Genomic DNA, 14,337 nt, shown 5'->3' with positions numbered 1-14,337 from the left:
GAATTAATTACTCAGTGCAGAGTTGTAAACACTCCATCCTGTTTGTAAGATGATTTTAAGCCTCAGCCTCCTCAAAATTGGGTTGTTACAAGAAATGACAGCTCACTCACAGCATACTTTTTTAGGCAATGAGGATCTTGCCCTTTGTTTTCCCCTCTGTTCCAGCTCTTGACCTTGTCATGTTCTTTAGTTTCCTATGGAAACAAAAATTTCTACAAGTCCTTTAATTTACTGTATCATTGGGGAAGGCTGAGTCTTCTGTTGTTTTAATCAATAAAATATAGTCTGGCCTGGAGGGAGGGAAATATAAGGGTGGGGTTTTGATTTTTTTTTTTGAACAATTGGCCATTTCCTTACTTATTTATGCATAACTGTCATATTTCAAGGCTAAAACTTACCCTTATTCCATATGTTGAGCTGAACTTGGGTTGACCCCTGTGCAAAGGTCAGCAAGGGTGGAAAACTATTTTATTAAATCAAAGTCTAGTGGTTTATTTTTATCACTCTGGTTACATCTCTCTTGGTTATTTGTGTTCCCAATTAAAAATATATATATTCAGTTTGTTTCTGTCTGATTTTTTAATAGGTGCTGACAGAGTGTTTACCCTTTTTATTTGGGCATTTGAGGGACCCCAACCACAGTGACTTGATTCTAAACATCCTCATAGAAATATCCAGCTACGAACCAACAGCCTTGGCCCCTTTTCTGCCGACGCTGAAGGAGGTTGGGGAGAGTTTTCCAGGTCTGATTGGGCAAACAGCAAAGATCTTTGGAGCTGTTGGGCACATTGATGAGGTGAGTTTGGAAACAAAGGTTGGTTTGGGGGTTGCTTTTTTCTGAATCCTGTGTAAAGTGATACATCTAAATATGTCTTTTTTCACAAGTAGCCAGACTGCCCTACCAGGGCACAGAATCATGGAATGGTTTGGGTTGGAAGGGACCTCAAAGCCCATCCAGTCCCACCCCTACCATGGGTAGGGACACCTCCCACTAGCCCAGGTTGCTCCAAGCCCCGTCCAACCTGGCCTGGGTTGGATCCAGGGATCCAGGGGCAGCCACAGCTTCTCTGGGCAACCTGTGCCAGGGCCTCCCCACCCTCACAACCAAGAATTCCTTCCCAATATCCCATCTAATCCTACTCTCTGTCAGTCTGAAGCCATTCCCTGTGTCCTGTCCCTCCAGGCCTTTGTGAGAAGGTGTTTAGTCACAGACAACACTGTGGCCTCATCAGTGGTGGAGAATCCCCAGGGAAACCTTTGTCCCCAGAGAAAACAGTTTCTTTTGGCCCCTTATCAAAGCCATTCCCTTAAATCCTGGGGCTGGGAGTTGGTGGCTGGCTCTGTGCCTGTGCCACAGCTCAACTGGTACACAGGGATGTCACAACCTCTTCCCTCGTTGCCATAAACCCCATCCTTCCCCCTTTGGATCTCACTTTGGGTGTGTATTGGCCAGGCCATGGGGGTCTGATCACTGTGGGTGCAGCACAGGGAGACACTACCCTTGCTGTTTCTACTGATCTTGAGCTTTATGTTCATTTAAAATTAAATTTATCTGGTAAGAATCAAAACCAGATTTGGTTTGGCTTTGTAAATCTCATTTCTGTTGTGGGGGGGAGAAGCCAAAATCCTATGGAAGACTGGGAGCCAAATATAGCTTGTTGTTGTCTCCTTGTTTACCTCCATCCCCCCAGCAAGTCTGACTTTTACAAGAGCTGCAGGTGACCATGTTCAATTCTGCATTTAATATTTATAGTTTATAAGCAGCTAAGCCTGAGCTGAGCACAGCTGGGATCAGAACTGAGGGATTTAATTCTGTGTTTTAGTGTGTTGAACCAGCTCTTCCCATCTGAGTGTCTCTGAGGCTCCATTTCTACCGTGTTTGTTACTTCAAAGGGGCTGAGTTTATTTATTTTGCCTTTTGTTGTTGTTATTGTTTTATACCAATCCCAAGAATAAGCAGGGAACCCACTGGCCAGGTTGTATTTCATATATTGTTGGAAATTGTAGCCTGAGGTGAAGTTTACGAAGACATGATTTGAAGAATCTTTTCTCCTTATATTTTTAATCTGCTGGTTTGTGTGGGTACACGTAGCTACACAGCCTCAGTGAGTAATTCATCTGTAGTAAGTGTTGAGTAGCTGGCACTGTGTCCTGGGTCTTACTTTTGTAGGGAGCTCCTGACTCAGCAGCAGGCTGCAATTCCAGTGCCACATGTCCAGGGGAATGGCACCTTGTCCTGTGTGTGCAGGGACACCCAGGGGACCTTGCACTTGGGACTTGAAGACATGGAGAAAAGCAGCAGGCAAAGGGTGGCAGAGGGGAATATTCCAACAGGGGGCAAATGGCTCCTCTCTTGTTTTGCTTCCTGAAAAGATAGAAGTCATGGATATTTCTGAATTATGGAACATCATAAAATCCTAGAGTGGTTTGAGTTGGAAAGGACTTTAAAGCTCTTCCCACTCCATCCCTCAATGGAGTTGGATATCTCTTCCAGCCTGGGGGATCTGATGATTCTGTGGTCTCACCTGTCCTCAGGAATCAACCTTGGAGGCATTTCTTGCTTCTTTAAGAGGAGATGATTCTTTGTCAAGGCCAGGTTGGACAGGGCTTGGAGCAACCCTGTCCAAGGAAGGTGTCCCTGCCCATGGCAGAGGGTGGAATGGGATGATCTTTAAGGTCCCTTCCAGCCCAAACCATTCTGTGATTCTGTGACTGAAAGGAAAACCAGTGCCATGGATCTCTGGCGCTGCAGCCAGAGGGCAGGCAGCCAGCCTGCCAGCAGAGAAGCACAACCACATCTGGCATCATAAAAGCTGGGCAGATCTTAGAGGCTCCCGTGGAGCAGTGAGAATGAATTAAAAGGGTACTCTGATCTCCAGCGTCACTGCAAAGCTCAGTCACTGCTGCGCTTCGTTTGTCCCGCTCAGGGGGAGCAGCAGAGCGGTCCCTGCACACACAAGTGCTGCTGCTGCTCTCGTGTCTCAGCCCCCCGTACCAGTGCCTTCCTGAAACCCTCCGTGCTCACTCCTGCCCCTCTCCCCTTCCCTGTCCCGGGGCTGTGCCACAGGAATGCTGCTCGTTCTGAGGCGTGACTCGGCATCTCCTTCCCGGCCAAGCCAAACAAGCGAGGAAGGGAACAGCGATGGCAGTGCTGGAATTTTATTTGCTGATATTTCACTTCACTGGAAGGTCTGCTTGGGGAAGAAGAGAGGTGGCAAGGATCGAGGCTTGGCCCTCTGTGGTATGGCTCGTGGGTGTGAGCAGCAGATCCTTTCTGCTGGCTCCCAAAAACAACCTCTCGTGCTGCCCCCGAGCCGCTCTGTCCACCTTGGCAGTGCCGAGGGACCCCCGGAGAGATGAGAGCTCTGGCTGAAGAGAGATCCCTTTATTCTAAAGGTTGCCCCTTGTTTACACCCCCCACTTCTGCTGATGTCAGTGACAGTCTCAGGGGTGAAGCTGAAATCAGAACTTGTCCCTTAACCATGAATTTGTGCAAAGCAAAAGACCATCTTGGGGCAGAGGGCAATTGGACATTTTAATGTATTTTTTCTCCCATTAACTGTATGTTTTGAACCAATTGAGAGTTTTAACCAACTTCTGAAAGCCTTGTGATCTCTTTTTGTAGTCTCCTGAGCCTGATTTTAAGCTAAAGCACAACACTTTGCCACACCTCATCGCTCGTATTTTAGATCTTCACCTTCTGGCAGATGTAATGCCATAAAATGCAAGGGCTGCTTATGAAAAAACACATGAATACATCAAATAAGCACTGTTAAAATCACAACGGGCTCTGTACATCCAAATAGGCTTTTTGAAGAATTTTGGATAAGAATTGGGGCAGGGATAATGACTGCTTTCATGTTGAGCTATTTTGCTGTAATTTTGTTTTGTATAACAGTTACATATTATGTTACTCAGAGTTTATTGTTCTTTTACCTCACTCCAGGCGAGTAGCAGCATTTCAGCAAGGCTGGAGACACTCCAGCTGGATCAAAGTGACAGGAAAATGGTCAAAAACTGCTCCTCCAGTTTGTCTGCTGCACAGTTTGTTTAGGAAACAAAAAATGTGTTTTAAATGTTAATTGAGCCTGTGTTTATTTCTTGGGGGGAGGGTTGTCTTTCAAATAAAAGTCAACCTCTTTCAAGCCACTGAGGAAAAAGCTCCTTCAGTCACATCAGCCCAGCCCGAGGTGTAGCTGGACCTTCCCCCCCTGGCTGAAGGGAAGCAGTTTGTCCGATGCTCTTTTCCCATTTATCCCGGGTTTCCCTGAGCAAAGCCATACCTGGCTACCCAGTGGAGGATCTGGTGTGAGTTCCTGAGTTAATTGCTGGTTTTTTCGCTGCTTTTTAGGTATTTTTAGGGCTGTGGAACTTAATGTACTTAGAACAACTATAACAAAACAGGGGGGCCCTGATCTGGAGGTGCTCAAGGTCAAGCTGGATGTTCCCTATCCCTGGAGGTGTTGGGTGGCACTTGGAGCAACCTGGTCTGTGGAAGGTGTCCCTGCCCATGGCAGGGGGTGGAACAAGATGAGCTTTAAGGTCCCTTCCAGCCCAAACCATTCCGTGATTTTCACCTTTAAGCATCTGGTTTAGGATGTGAATTTGGACACGTACACACAGAAACAGCTGGCACTGGAGCTGTGTGTCCTCACCAGGCAGAGATGATAGAGTGTCTCTGCTAGAAAATATTTACATGTTTAATGTTATGATCTGAAACAAGCCCCCTTTAATCCTAATTTGCGGGGGATGTGATCTCTGCTGATAAACTGGGGAAAGCACATTGCCCTGAAGAATTGGGTGGGGACATTCTGGCTGCAGAGGGCACGTCAGACTCCAGGGCATTGGCAGTGACTGACAGCCCGTGCCAGGCAGCATGTGAGCACATCTTAGAATGAAATCTCAATTTAAACTTCTCTTTGTTGTGCTGTCAGTCACGGCTCTAATCTGAGTCTTGCTCCTAAACTAAATGCTGTGGAAGGAGAGAACCCCTGTGATTTATGAGATCCTTTGACCTCTCACCAGTAGGGAGAGGAGATGCTGACAGGACCCCAGCTCCTGCCCCTCACTGCTCTGCCCCCCTGTGCTGGAGGAGCCCCGTTCACTGTGGGCAGCACTGGTGACAACAGACCCTGGGGTGACACTGCTGAATGTCAGCAGCACCCAACAGGCCCAGAAAGGAGTCCAGAAAATCATAAAATCCCAGGCTGGTTTGGGTTGGAAGGGACCTTACAGCTCATCCACGCTTGACACTTCCAGGGATGGGGCAGCCACAGCTTCACCTCCCTACACTCTGTTTCTGTGCCTTTCTCTTTTCAAGACCAGGTTGGATGGGGTTTGGAGCAACCTGGTCCAGTGGAAGGTGTCCCTGCCCATGGCAGGGGGTGGCACTGGGTGGGCTGTGAGGTCCCTCCCAACCCAAACCATTCTGTGATTCATTGAAGTAGCTGAGCCAGGCTCAGCACAGATGAAAGGGGAACTCAGTGCTGCTGGTGCCCTGAGCCCTGAGCCAGGCTGACCTACCAACTAGAAGAATGTAGGGCCCTTCAAAGGGGCTTTAGGGACTCTGGCTCGAGGTCTGAGGAGGAGACAAGATGTACTGAGTTAGGCTGGGTTAGGTAATACCAAGAGGAACAAAAGTCACGTAGCAGCACACACAAATAAACTGTGTTTGAGGCACAGTTGGTTATTGTGGGGCAGCCACTCTTCCCCAGGGACAGTGACTCAGGCAGCACCACACAAACCTCCCTGCACAAGCAAACACTGAATTAATGTGTTTAAAACTGTTCTTATCTCCTCGTGTTGCCCAGGAGAGAGCCAGGACCTGCCTGCTGTACTTGGTGAACCAGCTGGCCAACATGGAGCACTCATTTCACCATATTCTGCTGCTGGAAATTAAGAGCCTCACCGACACCTTCTCGAGCATCCTGGGCCCCCAGAGCAGGGATATTTATCGCATGAGCAACAGCTTCACTGCCATAGCCAAGCTCCTCGTCCGGCAGCTCGAGGCTGACAGCACACCAGGAGCCAGGTAGTGTTTGTGTGAGAAAGCCCCTCCAGGGCTGTGTGAGGCAGCATAAATTCATATTAAATCTGTTTGAATTGCCATGAAAAAAGCCAGATCTTGGATAAGCACAGTCAAAAATCGATCAGGGAAGTCAGCCCACACAATTAGCATTGAGTTTTTCTAGAAAATACCCACTGAGGGTGATGAGAAGAACAACTGGCTCAACTCCCTGGGAAAGGTTTGCCTAAGAACAGGCTGGAAAAAATTTCTCAGGCATCTACAAAGAGATGTTCTACTCATTCAGCTGCTTCTGAGTGTGTATCCTAAGGCTGAAGGGTTGGGAGTGTTGTGGGGTTCCTCAGGGTGAGAATATAAGTGTTATTTAAATACATGGTGGTAGTCACTTTTAATTAGTGAGGGACTCATAATTAGAGTTGTGTATGCTGACATAGGTCACGAGGGCACAAAGGAATAGTGATTCTGTGGAAAAATGTAACCCAGATGTCAGAAAAGCCATAACCATGAAGGACAGCCTTGGAGCCAGGCTGGGAGTGCTGGAGCCAAAACACTGAGGTCATTGGAGAAACAAGTAATTGGTGTCCTGGAGAGAGTTAAAAATGAAAAAGGAACCAGGAGAGAGTCCCTCCCTTTACTGCAGGGCTGTGAGAAATGTCCAAACTTCACCTGGTGGGAAAGCCCTCCATGGAACTGAGCCCTCGGCACTCGTTTATGAAAAATATCCTTGGAGATAATGCCAAAGCCAAGTGGAGATAACAGAGTGAGCATGAAGCAACACACTTGTTCCAAACCAGCCAAGTTTACTGGAAAAAAGAGGCAGCCAGATGTCACTTGGTGAAGGGACCAGAGGGATGTCATGTATTCTGGGAACTGCAGAGGAGTAGGACAGGGATTGAGGCACAGTAATAATTTATACAACCCATCATGGTACCTCAATTTATGGCTGAAAAATTACTTTATTTGTTAAAATATTCCCATATTCCTACTCCTTATTATCTTCTGTGCTTAACACTTATCTGTAGAGCTGATTAAAAAAAAAAAAACCACTTAAAAACAAGAGAAGGTTTTCATTAAAACCTTGCTGTGTTTCCCTGTTTCTCTCTAAAATCCCCTTTGTTAAGGACTTGCTTTGCCAAGGAGAAGAAGCTTCATCATCTCCATGAGTGTGGTTACAGATGATTTTTTTTTTTATTCTCCATCTGCTCCCTGATTTTATTTACTTATTTATTGATTTTAAATGTTATTCCCTCCCCAGCCCTCTGTGCCCCTGGCTCCTTGTGTTGGCTGGGAGAGATCACAGCAAAACCCCGATTTTTCACAGTTACAGTTTTTAGCTCTTTGGTTTTACGTTTCAGGCCTGTGTGGAGCAAAGGATCAGCTCAGTTAGACAAGGCTAAAATGAGAGTTCTCTGCTGATTTAAGCTGAGTTTGCTCTGACTTGTCCTTGGTGAGTGGGACTGATCCAGACATTGGCATGGAAATGCCCTCCCAGCTCTGGAGCTGCTGCAGCCACTGAACTCAGATGTTTATAGGGAGCAGCAATCCAGAGTATTTGTGCTGTGAAGGGGAAATAGGGTTTTAAAATGTGTGGCTGGATTATAACCATTCCTCCCAAAACTCGGGTGTTTACATAAGAGGAAGCCGATTCCTTTGGAGCCATGATTGGCTCGGGGTTGTTTGACCCAGGGAATTTTACATGCAGGGAGTGCAGAGCGTAATTAAAACCAGGCCATGCTCTGGTGCCCCTTACTGTCACAAAATTGCAAGTTATTCAGCCTCAGAGGTGCTTTTTAAGAACATATAGAGTTTTAATGGACTTATCCAGCCTAGGAGTGGAGTGTAGTCAATTAAAAAGAGGCAAGGAAGGAAATTTGGAGACACTTCCAAGCCCTGGATCTGGGTAAGAACTGAGCACAACTGGCTCCACCAGTGCTGCCCATCTCAGTGTCGTAGCTGCATGGAATTACCTTTTAAACTGAAAGAGGAGAGATTTAGGTTAGATACAAGGAAGAAGTGCTTTACTCAGAGGGTGGGGAGGCCCTGGCACAGGGTGCCCAGAGAAGCTGTGGCTGCCCCATCCCTGGAAGTGTCCAAGGCCAGGTTGGACAGGGCTTGGAGCAACCTGGGCTAGTGGAAGGTGTCCCTGCCCATGGCAGGGGGTGGGATGAAATGGGCTTTAATGTCTTTCCGACCCAAACCAATCTGATCATTCCATGATCTTTTCTCCACCACTTGCCTTCTTCAAGCCTCTGTCCTGCCTGAGGAAGTGATCAGTGATTATGTCTGTCCAGTGGCAAACCACAAGGACCCACACTGAACCCATTCTTGCTGCCTCCATCCCCTCAGAGGTGAAGCCCTGGCAGCAACCAGGGCTTGGTTAAAATACACCTCGAGTGTATTTTTAGCAATCTCTGTTTGTGATGCTGTTTCTCCCTAAAACTCGATTTCTGATGCTGATAATGGTCTGGAGAAATGTCCTTCCTATCCTTCATACTCATGTACCACCCTTGAGCTGGTGACCTGTGCACTGGGCTCCCTCTGCACACGGACTCTCAAAGCCTGAAGTGATGAGCAGCCTGGTGCCATTTCTCAGGGCAGGTCATTGTGGCTCCTCCACAAGCTCGTGCATCTCAAAAACAGGCTGAGCTTGGGTGTAAACTGATCCTGCTCAGCAGCCTCAGCAGTGTCCCCAAAGCCTCCTGCCAAGATTTCAGACAATGGTTTGTTTTGCAGGGGCTGGGAGGGGGCCCAGCAGGAAGGGCTGCCAGGCCCCCCCTCAAACATCCTGCTTGGGGCTGGTGCTCGTGGGTTCCCCAGGGATTGGTGGGAGTGCAGAGCTGGCACACGTGAGAGCAGATGGTCCCCAGGGATGGTCCCTTGGGATCCCTCCTGCTTCCCTGCTCCGAAATCCTGGGCACCAACAGAGTCAAAAACCAGGTGGCGGCTTGAGGAGCACCAGGCAGTGAGAACTGCACCCTCCACACCCTGAGGAGTGACTTCTTTCTGCTCCATATGTGGAAAGTAGGATTCATTAACATGTTTCTCTGAGGTCTTTTCCAGCCTTAACAATTCCATGATCCTTTAGGAGAAGTATTTCCTTGTATTCCCTTCCCAAAGCCATCGGAGCCCAACGGGAGAACACTGGACAAAGAGAGGTGCTGTTCTAAACTACCATTTTTATTTCCAAACTTCATCAAGGCTTCCTGGTTTGGGTCTGTCATTCACAACCCCCTCCCAGTCCATCAATCCCCTCTCTGTGAGCAGAGGCTTTCCATGTATTTCCATATGGAACAGACCTTTTCCTTAGTGCTCAGCTCCCACAATGGGAGCAGTGTTGAGAGTCCTGTTGGAGTGACAGCTTCCCCATAAATTAAATCTTGTCCTACATCCCCAGAAAGATTTGTTAGCAAAGGTCATATCAAGGTTCTTTATTACAGAAGAATATTTTTAAAGTGCTCCTCGGTGTTAATATATTACGAGATCTTGCTTAAATTAAAAACAAGACAAAACTCGCCAGCTCCCCTGAGAAATATCCTGAGCTGCCTTTATCAAAACAAATGAAAAAGTGCATTTTGTGCTGCAGTATTTCTGGTTGTTTCTTTAAAAACATGCTTTGTACAATTGGTAATTTGCAGTTTGGGGAGTTTTTAATGGGCCCCCTGACTGTGAGCGTGACTTGTCGAGACTCTGCTGCTTTGGAAGTGCTGTGTTAAAACTCTCATTTGTGGTTTTATATATCCAGATTTTACAGATTTAGCTATTCAGATGTTTGTTCATCAGGAAACATACCAAAAAAAAAAAAAATAAAAGAGAAAACCAAACAAAGAAATGATCAGAAACAAAACAAACTTTGTTTAAAGCTGTGGGTAGAGTTTAAAAAGTAAATACTGTCCAGGACCCCTTAGTTCTCTAAAATTCCTCTAGTTAGAGGGTGAGGGGGCCCTGGCACAGGTTGCCCAGAGAAGCTGTGGCTGCTCCTGGATCCCTGGAAGTGTCCAAGGGCTTAGAGCACTCTGGGCTAGTGGAAGGTGTCCCTGCCCATGGCAGGGGTGGCACTGGATGGGCTTTAAGGTCCCTTCCAACCCAAACCATTCCAAGAATCCTTAATTTTGGGATTTTAAGACTGACATAACAAATTTAAAACAAAACTACTTGTCCTGTTCATTTTAACTCTTCATTTTCTCCCTCCTGAACTACAGTGACATTGCTTAGAACTTTTCCTGAGCCTGTTTCTGCTGACTTTTAAATTACATTTTTCTTACTCAGAGTGCAATAATTTGGTAAGAACTTCATGTACTTTGGTCAAACATTTAAAACCACAGAGTTCTAAAAACTCTGAAAACTGCTTGACTTTTGCTTTGTGAAAATTATGTAATAAGTCAGTGTTTAGCAAGCTTGGGAGGATGGTTTGAGTTCAGATGAAAAACTTTCTCCAATGGACAATCAGGAGGAGTTGTGATTTGCTTATGCAGATACAGCACATGGAGTTTCTAATCCAGGGTTGTCAGAGATGTTCAGTGTTTCTGATCCATCAGAGACATTCATCTAGAAGATGTTCCTGAAAATGATCTAAGGGAATCTCTGCTAAAACATACTTATTTTACCAGATCCACGATACAGGTCACAGGCAGAAAAGCAGCATCAGCATCACTGTGAACAGTGGGCCAGGGTTAAATCTCTGATCTCTGCTTCCTTAGGGTGGAAAAGGACACTGAAACAGAACCTCCTGTACCACTGGAGGACTTAAAATCTGTTGTGGATGGAAATGAAGAAGATGAAAAGCTTCAAGTCAAAATCCAGGCTTTTGAAGAGAAAATAAATGTTGACAACAGCACTCCTGGCTCAGTGAGGAGATACAGCCTGGGCCAGGTTTCCAAAGAAGAAAGGAAGGATATGAGATTTAACAGGTATGGCTCTGTAAAATGTGTCAGGGGGTTCGTGGATATCAGCTTTGCCATAAACTTTATCCAAACACTAAGGATTTGGTCCATTTGCAGATCCCTATGGGCATCATCAGCCTAATTTTAGCCAAGTCTCATATCCACGAGTTCAAAGTCTGGGTGAAATATTTCTTAATCATGGAATCATGGAATGGTTTGGGTTGGAAGGGACCTTAAAGCCCATTTCATCCCACCCCCTGCCATGGGCAGGGACACCTTCCACTAGCCCAGGTTGCTCCAAGCCCTGTCCAACCTGGCCTTGGACACTTCCAGGGATCCAGGGGCAGCCCCAGCTTCTCTGGGCAACCCATTTAATCTCTTCTGTGCCCTAAAACAGCACAAGGGATTGGACAATAACTGCACAGAGAAATCAGAGAAAGGAGGGTGCAGAGACCTTTTTTGGGGTGTTGTTACTAACAGTGCACATCAAAGGACACAATGTGCACCCAGTGTGCCCGTAGGCTGCCTCTGCACAGCAGCTTCCCACAGAGCTCTGCTCTTCCTGCTCCAGGATTTGCCCTTTGAGTCACTTCTACCCCCCCAACTCTTCCCTCCATCCCAGGGCAGGATGAGCTGCAGGCTGAGCCCTGCACCAGAGAAGTGCTGCTGGATGGCATTTTTGTGGTGTGATCAATCAGGCAGACACACCACTCCTGGGGTTATAAGACCCTTGCAGAGAGGTTCCCTCTGCTAGAGAACCCATGGAATGCAGATGTTGGGATATATGGATTTTGTTTTGCTTCCTTTGCTTATTAAAGCTGTGGCTTGAGCTTGGCTCTTGAAATGCTTATTCCCCAGCAGATCTTTGCCTCTGGCTGAGTGAGCTCCAGGCTGGGCTCTTTGAGGGAGGTGCACAGGGGCAGAGCAGGGCCAGGGGTGGGTTTGGTGCCCCGCCTCTGTTCCAAACCCTTTGTCCTTTCCTTGCCCCCTTGCAGGTCCAAGAGCCTCGCCCTGCACGCCCTGCGCACCAAGGGGCCGAGCTCGGAGGGGGGGCAGGATGAGGAGAGCGGGGAGGTCCCTGCTGGAATCTCCTTCACTGAGATCTACATCAGCCAGGACAACGAGAAACTGCCCTTTGGGGTGGATCCCGAGGCGATGCCACTGGGAAATTCCTTGCTGTCACACCAAAGCGTCGATTACCCGGAATCAGCAGATTTGGCAGAATCCACTCAAGAAAAGGCCGTGGAAGGAAGTGCAGAGGCAGCACCTGTGGAATACCAGGATAAGCTCTACCTGCACTTGAAGGGAAACCTGGGTAAAGTGAAGGAATATGTGACGGAGATGGGGAGGAAAATTCCCATCCCTGACCAGTGTGTGATCGAAGGTAAGCGGGATGAGCCTTTCCCATTCCAAGACTTTAACACTCCACTGAGATTCCTCTCAGGGTTCGAGCAACAGGCAGCAAAGACTCTAGCACAGGCCTCGTGGACAGGGAGGAACATTAGTTTTATGAAACAACACTCCAGCCCAGACACACAACTCCTGGAAGGCACAGCAGGATGAGATTCCTGGAGGTTGGGTTGAGTGGGATCCCATCTCCCACGTCCCCGGGGCTGTTTTGGGTTTGCTGCCTTCACCAGGGGCAGGTGTTTGTTTGCAAAGGAGAGGGAGGTTTTGTGAGGCTGTGGGGGAGGTGGGTGAGATGGGTCTGTGGTGCTCCTCCTCTTTGAAGGGGGTACTTTGGGTTGGGTTAGGTTGGGATCCTCCTGCTTATCCCCTTTAGCCTGAATTTCTGTGCATCCAACCACTCACTGGTGGCCCTGAGCTATTTACAGCCCAACCTTCAAGGGTTGATTCCAAGCAGTATCTGATTCCACAAGTTAAATTAATGTTCAGTCCCTTAAAACATCATCTTCTAATACAACACAACTTCAACTCCAACAAATAGCAACTTAAGTTGATAAAATATTTATTTCTTTTTCAGTAGTCAAGAAGTAGAAAAGCAGTTTCCACTCACAAAAAGGATATAATTATATATATTTTGAAAGCTTATGCTTCTGGAGAGTTTCCTAAATATCTTAAATTCCAGGTTTAGTGATTGAAATAGTTATTTGGTAGAATTATGATAATTTATTTTTCCATAAAATGGTAGTGAAAACATGAGAGTGAACAGCCTGCCTTTTGAGGGGCTGAGTGTTATGACCCTGCATTAATCAAATACCATATATTGAATATTTTAAATGTATTACGCAGCTTCCTTTCTGCAGTGCCTACTATGATACATCCCAAACATGGGACTGTTTCTAAATTCATTCAAACTATTGTAATTTCCTGAAAATCCTCAACTAGCATTCTTAGGAAAATTCTTTGAGTAGGGACACATGTGCAGAGCAGGAGATTTATGTGACTCATTCTAAATCTGCTGGAGAAATGCAGCCTGGCTCAGTGCACGGGGGACAGCTTGGGTAATATTCCAGATATTGCATTAACCACTCCAAAAACTTGCAGTTCTTGGACTTCAGTGATTCCTAAACTCTAACAAGGCCCATTCAGATGTGTGGTTTACTTTTCAATAAGATGTTTGGGGAAAAAAAATAATTAGAAAATATTCATATACCCAGTTGGCTAATTTTCTGTTGGTCGTGGAGGAATCTGAGCTGGAAATTTGATATGCAAGACGTGACAAATGTGAAGAGATAAGAACTGCTGAGCAATCCCTCATGAAACAGAGTATTTGAAGGAATAGTGGCAAAGTGTGTTGCAAGGAAATAGCCCTGTGGCGAGCAAAGAAGGGCAGTGCACGTTCCCCACGCAGCCTTTCCTCAGTCAGGCCTTTCCTGGCCCTTCAAGGGGCAGCTCCTGGAGCTCAGCAGAGTGTTCACATCAGTTGTAAGAATTCCTAAGGGATGATGGGCCAAGTTCTGTTCCCTTAACCAGAATTCCACCCCCTGCTCACATTTCTGGTGATTGGTGGTGGCTGGGGCAGACTGTCTGGGAATGGGGTGAGTTCCTCATTGCTCAGCACCCAGACTGGGTGGCATCTCCAAAGGATCCTGTGCTGGGCAGGACAGAGGCCTGGGGGCCTTGGAGTGTATCCAGAATTCTCATGTAGGAACCCTGTCAGGTCTGGGCACTAATGAGACAGTGGAGGGTGTCCCTGCCCATGGCAGGGGCTTAGAACTGGGTGGTCTTCAAGGTCTCTTCCCACCCAAACTGGTCTGTTGTTGTCTGCATTAATTGGAGCCTGAATTTGGAGGATAAAGGAGAAAATCAGAGACCTCCATGTAAAGAAAACTGGAGACTCCTCAGTCTGGAAAAGAGAGGGCTGATGGAGATTTGCAGTGTCTCGAATGGCAGAGCATTAACTGAGGGTGGCTCACTGTCTGCCCTGGTGCAGGTGCTGGAGAACAAGCTCTGAAGTTGTCAGAAACA

At 47.0% G+C, this 14,337-nt stretch overlaps 1 protein-coding gene across 3 annotated transcripts in view; it reads left to right on the top strand.

Annotated features, from left to right (window-relative positions):
* The window catches only part of VEPH1 (ventricular zone expressed PH domain containing 1), a 61,325-nt gene that overhangs the window by 24,588 nt on the left and 22,400 nt on the right, over positions 1-14,337 (top strand). For all 3 annotated transcript variants that reach the window (XM_032698201.1, XM_032698199.1, XM_032698200.1), the window contains 4 exons: positions 587-796; positions 5,811-6,031; positions 10,723-10,932; positions 11,901-12,289. In XM_032698201.1, coding sequence (XP_032554092.1) covers positions 587-796; positions 5,811-6,031; positions 10,723-10,932; positions 11,901-12,289 — 1,030 coding nt within the window. The remainder of the gene's footprint in view (positions 1-586; positions 797-5,810; positions 6,032-10,722; positions 10,933-11,900; positions 12,290-14,337) is intronic.

The sequence above is a fragment of the Chiroxiphia lanceolata genome, chromosome 10 (assembly GCF_009829145.1).
Source record: "Chiroxiphia lanceolata isolate bChiLan1 chromosome 10, bChiLan1.pri, whole genome shotgun sequence".
In the NCBI taxonomy this organism is placed as follows: domain Eukaryota; kingdom Metazoa; phylum Chordata; class Aves; order Passeriformes; family Pipridae; genus Chiroxiphia; species Chiroxiphia lanceolata.
The sequence above is the reverse complement of the archived record's forward strand: the minus strand, read 5'-3'. Positions and strand labels throughout refer to the sequence as shown.